The sequence below is a fragment of the Electrophorus electricus genome, chromosome 10 (assembly GCF_013358815.1).
Source record: "Electrophorus electricus isolate fEleEle1 chromosome 10, fEleEle1.pri, whole genome shotgun sequence".
NCBI lineage: Eukaryota > Metazoa > Chordata > Actinopteri > Gymnotiformes > Gymnotidae > Electrophorus > Electrophorus electricus.
In genome coordinates this window covers 8,132,098-8,143,123 of record NC_049544.1, presented here as the reverse complement: position 1 = coordinate 8,143,123, position 11,026 = coordinate 8,132,098, and the positions used below count along the sequence as shown (strand labels likewise).

The following is an 11,026-nucleotide window of genomic DNA, read 5'->3' as shown; positions in this document are numbered from 1 at the left end:
CAATTTAAAAATACAGACTACATGTAAGGCTACAACTGATATTTAATAATGGATCCGTCATGCAAAAGCGCTACGATGTATATAAAAGAGTATAATATATAATAGAATATATAGAGAGAGAGCTAGCTAAAAATCAGCTCTATATACAAAGAGCATAATACCGTAAATTCTTCATACGCATTTGTAGCCATTTCCTTTTCTTGGTCTGAAATCCCAGGGGAAGCAGCGTTGTCATGTTTCATGTCAGCGACTTGGTCTTGAAAATAATAAATGTGCTCTGCAATTATCTGACTGAACTGTTTTTCCTGATACATGCAATATAAAATTATTCGAAAATCGACAGTTTCAAGTGGGCGTGCCCGCTAAGACTGAAAATCAAACTCCCTTTTCTGCAATCTGGTTAGCTAGGAAAAAACGTAAGATATACACAATATTCCACTTGGGACTTTGATCTAGCTAACCTAACGCTAGTTACCTTCCTAACGTCGATACCGTTTCTGTTAACTTTAAAATCAATAAACTTCAAACGTATAGGGTATAATTTCGGTTAGTATGCTAAAATACACCATTTACTAATATACAACAGGTGCAGTGAGCACTGTTCAAAGTTGGTCTCGGGATGAAATGGGGAGCTAGCAAGCTAGCTAACTTAGCCATTCAGCTAGCTGCTGTGGCTTACGTTAGCTATCTCCAGCTATCTATCTAGCTAACATAAGCTAGCTAGCTAGGTAGAAGACAACTAAATTAACATTGCTTATATCTGTATTACTAACTTGTATGGATAACAAACGCTAAACGGTTTATGTTAGCTAGACAGACAGTCGTTAGCCACAGGTGGACAGAGGCGATATTAAGTGCTTTAGCGTTAAATTGTTAGCTGTATTTACATGTTGAATTTTGGCAGCTAGTTAACACTAGCTAGCTAAAATCAGCTCGTTAGACTTTGCTTGATAGCGTTAGCTAACTAATGATAAAACCATCTTACCGGAGTTCATTTCTGCCATTTCTTGAAAGTAAACTATACTTTATTTATTTATACCAGTAGCACACGATGCAACTTAACGATTCACTATGTTCGCCTGTAAACCAGTTATTAGACAAACTGACCATAAATCCGTACCCACTATTATCATATTTCGCAGGACCTCGCCATGAAAATTACCCAGTCTCCTATTGACAAAACAGGCCATTTCTACTCGCGACAGTGAAAACTCCAGCCATCTGCAGGTCTGGAGGTATAACAGTCGCCTATGCAGCGATCAAAATTGAGATTTCAGTTCTTTGACCAACCACTAGATGTCGATACAGTGAGTTTACGGGAGTTTCACATTGAATGATCACATTAATAGACACACTTACTCTACAGCATTTGTCAGGCTCTAATCCAGAGCAATTTATATATTTTAGCAGTATAACAGTATTTGTGTGCCCTGGAAACCAAACCCATGTCCTTGATGCTGTTAGCACCTTGCTCTACCATGTTAAAAATATAATGATACACTTCCATATATTTTACCGTCAACTGTAAATTCTGGCACAACTATTCTACTTTTTCAGTGACTTTACTGGAGTCCAACACGCTGTGTTAAGGTTTCATTGGTTACCTTCATTAGTGACCTGCATTTCACCAAAGTTCAGGTCTTAGCTGCTTTTCCCATACTTTTTAAATGGACTTGTAAATACTATTTATACAAATGATTATGCATATAGAATCATCTGTTTTATAAGTGTTTATATATTCAAACGCAACATTTCCAGATATCACATGCCTTTTTATTAGAAGGCTATTTTTGAGAGAGGACACTTGAAACATGACACAGTTTTGAGAAAAATCAGACAGGCTACCAATAAACGAGCAAATAAACCTTTAAATTAAACTGAGCAAAAAATGACCTATACTTTATAGCTATAGAGTATGTGTTGAACAGTCTGGCAGTTCATTGTATCTTGCAATAGTGTGTCATAGACCCTCTACTTAAAATGCAGTGTAAGTAACTGCAATTGCAGCAATCGTATGTGCTGTAGATTTAACTATACTTGGAAATTTTACGTTTTTCTAATCAATGCAACATAAAAAGTCTAAGTCTCAGTTAGTTATTTTCCATTCCATCATTCCATCTCTCCGTGGGCAGAGCTTACTGGAGACAAGTAGAATTGTGAACTACACAACAATTTGTAATTTATTTGTAAATTATTTGTAATTTCTTGGAATAGGCCGTAATCAGATTAGCAGAAATAAGAAAACAGAAAAGGTGCTAAAAAAAAAAAAGAGCTAGCATATAATACCAGCTGTGTATGTGGGTCATCTTGTCCCGAAGATGAATTGTTATGCAGATGCATTCAAACGTGCAAAAGCAAGTAGAAGTGTGTAATTAATTTGAATCTTCCCGGCAAATGATACAATTGCCACGCTAAAATCGAGGGGAGGAGAGAGCAGAAAGCTGATTTTTCAATCGAAACGCATTTGCCTTTTGCAGTGTACACAATTCTGACCGTAAAAATAAAACAGACGAAACTTTATGACAGGGAAAGTAAACTAAATGGAAAAACTAGTATTGGTTATCTACATAGCAAAGTAATGAACATCAGCAGTCATAGAGTAGTCTACTTTGCTGAATATTGCCTAATTTGAACGTATTTATATGGTTATGTTATATTGTATAATTTTAAGCACTGTGAAGTGTTTGTTGTTGTTGTTTCTTTTCATTTTTAATCCAAACGTCTTTGTTCACCAACTATTATTGAAGAGGTTGAAAAAGAAGCTGCAACAGCACGCGTTGATTTCTGGGCAGTTTTCTTATGTTTCTATTGAGGCGATGACTCGTTCCACCTGGGGCTCATCTAACACACTTTAGGTAATAAACTAATGGAACGGCAGAAAAGATGGCATTAGGGATTATTGTTTCATTGAAGTACAGTCTGGCATGAGAAAATATTTGGATCTGAAATAATGTTTTCTGTCTCCCTATTAAAGCACAACGTGTTAGCGGGAGATAGACCGTTCAATAAACCGTTCAATTGAACAAATCAAGCGAGTGTAATGCAGAAAATAGCACATTTATCTTTTTTTTATTGTACCAGCTGGAATAGTGTATCATCCATCAGGTCAATTTACACCTCTCATTAAACATACAGAAGCAGGTAGGTAACTTGAAGACAACAATCTTTCATTCAACTAAAGAGACAATGGTTGACTTTAGGAGGACCCGTGGTGAGCACCCACTACCTGAAATCAAAGGCACAACTGTTCACAGAATCAAGAAAAGCCGGTAGTGCCTTCACTTCCTACATAGCATGCGGACCATCTGTGTCTCAGTGTCGATGGGAACTGCACAGTCTCAGACTGTAGTCAGACTACTTAACATTCTTAACTCCACCACCAACCTAGACTAATCAAGAGTTTCCATTGCCACCATCATCCAATTGAACATGCACATTTTTGCACACCTGTACTTTAAACCAGAGCACTATCTTGTGGACTGTAATGCCCATAGAGTCAAGGCTTCTGCAGCCCATTCTACTGCCACTATTTGGGATGTCCCTATGCACGCGGTCTATATTTTTACAAACAGTGTACAGTTTATCACAATTTTCAGACCTCTGTAAACCACCACATAAGCAGGCACCAAATGTACATCATTTTGTTACTCTTACTTGCCAGGGTACCTTGTTGTCTGTTACTGTCCCTTGTGCTTAATATTCTGTCTATTGTATTTATTGTATTTTCTGCTTATTTTGCACATGTCCTGCACTGGGTTGTGCATTGGCACTTTGTAGTCCCATGCCCTGTGCTGCAGTACTAATATTCTGTTGCACCACATCTCTTTCCAGTGTATAATAAGTATATGGAGAAATGACAATACAACTTGAAACTTTAACTTTAAATTTGGTTTATAAAACACATGTAAATATACTAAGTATATGCACTTTGTTCAGTCATGAATATATCATTGGTAATGCTGAGCTCAGGGCCCAATGACAGTTATGTGCACCCATGAAAATAGATCCCTTATTTTGCTCACCAGTACACTGATAGTAAATGCATTGGCATTGATATTTATGATGCCTCACCCATATAAATTAGCTGATAATGAACAAGTCAACAATGAACATCTGTTTAGCTTTAATAGATTAGCTATTATGCTGAGGCTCTGAGCATATTCATTAGTGGAATCAATATTTTTATAAAAATTGCAAAGCCAGAGTGCAAAACTACACATGCAAAACTTAGAAAGGCAATTTTAGTTAACACAGTCATTATTAGGACAAAGAGTGGAATTTTTTCTGTAAATGATAAAGTATCTGACATGTGTCACTCCAAATGAGCACTGAATAATAAGCACAGTTCGTGTCCTTTAAATGTTATAGAACAGCTGCTGAGTCCTCCTGCAAGAGATACTCTCTTCAGCATTGTTTATTTCCCCCTATGAGTTCAATTAGTCTAATTGAGTCTAGTACCTAGAGAGCTCGAAAAACGTCTTACTAATTGGCACCAGGAAAGAGCAAAATGGAAGAGGAATGGTTGAATGGAAGAAGGCTAGTTGATTGCCTGTGAATATCTGGTTATTTGGAGATTCTGTAACATTGACGGATCCTTCTCTCCAGGCTTGTAGGAAATTGGAGCATTCCAACAATATGACTCAATATCCTCAGTCATTTTTAGCAAAGTTGGTCTGGCCTTGGCAGAACCAGACAGACTGAAAAGCCCTAAACTACCAAATGAACAATTTAATTTTTTTAAATCTGTTTATATGTTTTGATAACATGACACATATGACACATATTACAAGCCCCTGGTATTTCAATAACCATTTCCACCATGATTAAGAGCAGTGGACACATTTCTCTCTGCTGAGATTTCATGAGAGGGAAAACATGAAGCAGTGATTCAGGAGATGTTGTGGCAAGTCTCTTAACACTTTACATTTAAATGTACAGCATTTGGGACATGTCCTTGTCCAGAGTGACTTACTTTGTAATCTTTATGAAATGCATATTCTCATGTGATGATAGATAGGCCAGCTTTTAGAATACTATGAGGCTAAAACCCTGGCGAGAGTAGAAAGTAAGAGTTTTTTTTAAATATAAATGTATATTTAAGTTCTTAGTGACTCAGTAAAGAAGTGAGCCTTCAGTCTTTATTCAAAGACAGCCAGTGACACAGCTATATGTGTTCATTCCACCACCTGGGTGCCAGGACAGAGAAGAGTCTTGAAGATTGTCTTTTTTGTGTCTTGAAGGATGGTGGTTCGAGTCAAGCAGTAACAGAGGCTCAAAGTTAGTGTGGTGCAGAACAGAGTTTGATTAGTGCCTTTAGGTATGTGGGAGCTGGTTCAGTTATGGCTTTGTAGGCAAGTATCAGTGTTTTAAATCTGTTGTGAGCCACTACAGGGAGGCACTGGAGGGAACAGAGCAGGAGGGTGATGTGGAAAAACTTCGGGAGGTTGAAAAAAAGCTGTGCAGCTGCATTCTGAATTCAGTTGAAGGGGTCTGATGGCCCAAAGGGGAAGGCCTGCCAGGAGCAAGTTGCAGTATTCAGTTTTGAGATGACTGAAGGGACTGAACAAGTACCTGAGTGGCTTCCATGGAGAGAAATGGTTGGATTTTCCTAATATTGCTAAGGAGGAACCTGCACGACCAAGTAAAGGTCACAATATAAGGAGAGAATGATAGTTATCCAGTAGTACCCCAAGGTTCCTTGTCTTATCAGATGGAGTAATCCAAGAGTTCTCTAATGAGAGCCCAAGGTCTTGACCTGGAGAGGCATCTCCAGGGACATATAGGAGCTCAGTCTTGCTAAGTTTAGTGTCAAGTGATGAGTTGCCATCCCTGAAAAGACATCTGCTAGGCATGTCAAGATACCAGCAGAAACCTGAGTGTCAGAGGGAGAAAATCAATTGAGAAAGTCAATTCAGTATCATCAGCCTAGAACTGGTATGAGAAGCCTAGCAAGGATATAACCTCACTAAGAGAGTTGGTATAGAGGTAGAACAGTAGTGGACCAAGTGTGTGTCTTGTGGTACACCAGTAGATTGTTTGTATGAAGCGTATATGGATTCACCTGATATGACCGGCCCTCAAGGTATGCAGGAAACCACTGCCATGCTGTGCCAGTAATCCCAAGGTTTGTGAGGATGGACAGGAGGACTTCCAGCTAATAAGAAAGGTGCAAACAGCCCTAAAACAAATTACAAAAGCATTGTCATACTGCAGGGGTGGGCAACTACAGGCTTGGAGAAACCTAATACTGCACAATTTAGTTGACAAGCAGTTCAATTCATGAACCAATCAAATATCTCAAGTATCTCTGTGTAGTTTAGGGGCCCTTAAGGACTTTATGTGACTTTATATATTTTAACACAAGGAAGATTATGCTTGTAATTATGACAACTATTTATACCAATTTATGTTCTGACATGTAATTGTCTACCCTGTATCCTTTACTGACTTGATGATATGCCAGTCCAGCTTTCACCTTCTCATTCTGATGTGCTCATGTTTTGGGGCTGTGCCTGCACTGCTTGTAATATGCAATCATGGCAATTAGGCTGAATGATTGCTATTTGCACTAGACAAGGAAGTCATAATGGAGTGAATAGGAGGCTTTTATTGGGCTCAGAGGGCATTGAGACACAGCTGAAACAAATGAGTGCAGAGAGCTGAGCTCTGGACTTTAGGAGAAAGAGTTATATTATATACATGGCTGCTTAGAGACTAACACTATTATCAATCTGCCAGAGCTACACTACAACGTGGAAATCACTGAACAACTAAAGTGTGGAGATGACCAAGCCATTTGACAGGTCAATAGGAAGAGTATGTGGTAAATTCTTACAGAGTAATTTGCCATTATAGACTAATATCCTTCCCTTACTCTAATCACTCAGAAAATATTGTAGAATTTTAAAATGTCAGCATAGAATGTTGTTATAGATTGCTATCTAATTCTAAGCATTCATCTGTAATGTCATCTATATCTAATAAAATATAAGAAGGAAGTATACCACATGACATTATTTAAAAAATAAAGTTAGAATGTTATTCTCTAAAAATCCTAAAATAATCCTAATTTGACTTTACATGTGGCCTTGGTCCACTGACCTGGCTTTTGCAGACCCACCTCTACAAAAATATATGTAGATATTTAGTCCAGGCCTCTGAATTTGAAAAGGGGAGTAGGTCCAAGTAGTTCAGGCAATACAGATTTCAAGATCATTAGAGTTTGATATTTTGAAGTCACCTGTGCTGTGCCAAGATTCAAAAATATTCTGGAGACAAGAATGCACTGTGCTCTGTATAGAAACATTTGCTAAATTGATGTAAATGAAAATTTATTCTGAAGAATTGTTAATATGACTATATTATTTTAAAGAATGTATGCAAGCAAATTATATCACAAATAAGATGTTGATTAATATGTCATACCTCTTATCATTCTGACCAAGAAGCTATTTCTGCTTTAAAGTTAAATCGTGTAATTAATGCACACAATTAAGACTGGACTTCTTAAAGATCCTGTGAAACTAATGAACAAGTTTGTCTCAGCACTAACTTCTCTCTGCTTTTAGGTCAGTAGGTTCAGAACCAATTAAACTTCTAACAGGGAAATCAACTGGTTGGTTCCCTCCTAAATGTTTTAAATTAAATTTATATGTGCTGTTCAGTTTATCAGGCTTGGAAATTTACTACAATAATCTCTGAATGACAAATGTCAAGGTGATGCAAATTAAAATTAGTCAGTAATACACAATGTCCAGATACACACAATCATCATCCAAATATAGATGTTCAGATTGTATATTTGGTTCTTAGGAAAGGAATAGAACAAGAAAACAATATATTAAACCCCCTCTTCAGACATATTGACCCAAAACGAAATGTTGAAATGATGCAAGTTACACTCTTTGTAGGAACAATATATTTCCTGCATTCATTTTTGCTCCTCTCTCTACCCTTTTGCTGACCTGACCATAATAATAAATGAAGATGGGTGCATTTTGTGACATCCTGACCAGAGAATCTGAAATAGAAAACCCACATCACTAGCTCTTACCATCCCACTTTGTCCCTCTTCCACTCAGATACTCATCCACTCTCTTTGTTCTTGTTTCATCATTTTAGGAGCTTTAGCATCTTCTTCTAAGATAACAAGACTCTCCAGAAAAAAATATGCTCTCATTCATGCTCACTTCATGAATGTCTTTTAATGAATGATCCACAGTTGTTAAAAAGGATACAGTTTAATAGCAAATCAAAATTATGAGTATCAAATTTAATAGTCTCACAGGACTTCAAAACAACTGATACAAGTATGAAAGTGGTAGGAGCACTTGAATAGGAAGTACCGGGTCTGTAACAGGGTCTCAATATAAATTCCATCTACTGGTAATGACATACTATGAATTATGCATTGGACACTGGCTCATGGACACTGGCGTATGACTCATAAAAGGAATTACTATATACCTTTCTCCAGGCACAAAAGTAAAGTTAAATGTGTGTATACAAAAATGGCCAGACACTAAATAAAACATCTGCACATAACAACTTGACCTAAAGTTTCTAGTTAGTTAGGGCATATTTTTCCATATAAATAATTCCATAAAATGTTAGTATACTGGATGATGAAATACTGTTCATTTTATCCACACTGCTGATACAATTGATGAGCTTTATTTTACCCTGTTGAATGTTAACACAGAAAACCGGCACCTCAATCTGGTCCCAGAATAACTGCCATGCTAATGGTCTCATCTCATCTACATCATATGGGTGTATTAAAGTCTCATTCAGGGTACCTGTAGGGTAGTGGCCAATTTGTAATTAGTTGGCCTTTCTCAGCATTTTCACAGAATGGATTTTGCTAGATTTCATTGACATTTTAATAACTGCTTTCCAATATTAATTGCTTTCTCATTGGATAATTGTCTCTAGCGTCAAATGTCAGACAGAAGGTCAATTGTAAAATTCTGACAACACAATGTCATGAATAATAATATGAGTTATGAAATATGTAATGTAAAATTTCATAAAATAATCAAAAGATATTGAATTATTTATGAAATTTAACCATTGAGACCTATCATGATCCACTGGCTCCAGACCATGAATATTACTCTGCTCTCCTGGAGGGTGTGTGGACACAGGGGAGAAGACATCACCTACATCTTTATAATCTGTGAGATATCGAAACTTCATTTTAGACACATTTAAAAACATTTCTGCAAACTAAGCTCCATAAACTACATGTTTTGTTTTCAAAACCCCGACAAACTTAATAAGTGCACATCTTTGTACAAGTTTAAAAGTCAACACTATGGAAACTATGAAACATTGAAAAATAGCAAACTATGAATAATAATAATAATAATAATAATAATAATAATAAACTATGAAAAATAGCAAAACCTTTCCTTTTCTTGCCTGTAATTTAAAAGTGACTCAGATCAAGTAGTATTGTGCATATGAAGTGGTTGCTTTCAGCCCTAATAAATGGATACATTTTATTTTGCATGATTATTTACTAGTCCACTACTACTACTTTGCAGACAGTGGCACTACAGCTGGAGAAAGGAGAATGTAAAATTTCTAATGAATTGTTTCATCAGGATTTCCATTGATGTTCCTTTCAGTATTAATTTTCCATGCATTTTCCCATTTTTCTGGGTAAAAAAAGACCTTCACCATATCATTAGCATAGTGCTATGGTAAATTGGCATTGCAGGATCATGTAAAATGCATTTTGGGTAATTTCCTTGTACCACGCTAACTTGCTAACTACCCAGGTTCAAGATTAGCTAATATCTGACTTATATTTTGTCAAGTTGCCTCTGACTGACGGTAAATAACATTACACTGCTAATGGTATTAACTTAATAACTATAAAATTAATTTAAAAATGAAGCATTAATCAGACAGCTTTGTTGCAGTGTGGTAACATCCACAATATCAAACATGGCTAATGTTTCAGGTGTACCTACCTGTTGGTTTTATATTTTAATTGTACTATATGTCATCATTTAAATATCTCAAAATCATGACTAACAGTTTCCAGGATCCTTTGCAATTTGCATACAGAGCTAACAGGTGCATAGATGACACAATCAATTGGCCTTTGCACTACATCCTGTAAAACCTGCATAGTCCTACAACCTTTGTGCATGTACTGTTTGTACAGTCGTGGCCCAAATTTTGGTTTTCACAAAGTTTTTTTTTAGATCCTTTTGTCAGATGTTTATATGGTATAGTGAAGTACAATTATAAGCAAGTTGTTTTTAACTTTTTATTGACAAATACATCCAGTTTAAGCAAACTGGACCTTCTTTGGACCATTCTTTTTTAAGACTTTGACAATTCACATTGGCATGCTGGATATCGTCTGGGCAAAATCTTGACTGATGGCAACCCATTCTTTCCTAATCAGTGCTTGGAGTTGATCACAGTTTCTGTGTTTTTTTTGGCCACCCTCTTTTTGAGGATTGACCACATGTTGGATTGCGATCTGGGGAGTTTCCTGGCCATAGACCCAAAATTTCAATGTTTTGTTCACCGAGCCACTAGGTTATCACTTTTGCCTTGTGATATGGTGCTCTGTCATACTGGAAAAAGCATTGTTCATCATCAAATTGCTCCTGGATCGTTGGGAGAAGTTGCTCTTTGAGGATGCTTTGATACCATTCCTTATTCATGAAAGTGTTTTTAGGCAAATTTTTGAGCAATCCCACTCCCTTGGATGAGAAGCAACACCACACATGAATGGTCTTAGGATGCCTCACTGTTGGCATGACACAGGACTCATGGTAGCGTTCACCTTTTGTTCTTCGGACAATCATTTGTCCAGATGTCCCAAACTGTCTAAAGGGTGCTTCATCAGAAAAAATAACTTTACCCCAGTCCTCTGCAGTCCAATCCCTATACTTCCTGCAGAATGTCAGTCTGTCCTTGATGTGGTTTCTTTGCTGCCCTTCTTGACACCAAGCCATCCTCCAAAAGCCTTGACCTCAATGTGCATGCAGATGCACTCACA

General features: G+C 37.0%; 1 protein-coding gene across 4 annotated transcripts in view; it reads right to left on the bottom strand.

The window, feature by feature from the left end:
* Positions 1–1,175, bottom strand: part of cnot10 (CCR4-NOT transcription complex, subunit 10) — an 18,227-nt gene extending 17,052 nt beyond the window's left edge. For 3 of the 4 annotated variants that reach the window (XM_035531008.1, XM_035531010.1, XM_035531009.1), the window contains exons 1-2: positions 986–1,175; positions 162–256 (exon numbers count right to left, since the gene is read on the bottom strand). In XM_035531008.1, the coding sequence (XP_035386901.1) occupies positions 162–256; positions 986–1,004 (114 nt within the window). In that variant the 5' untranslated portion in view covers positions 1,005–1,175. The remainder of the gene's footprint in view (positions 1–161; positions 257–985) is intronic. The other variant, XM_035531011.1, reaches the window with a different exon arrangement.
* Positions 1,176–11,026: the final 9,851 nt, after the last annotated feature.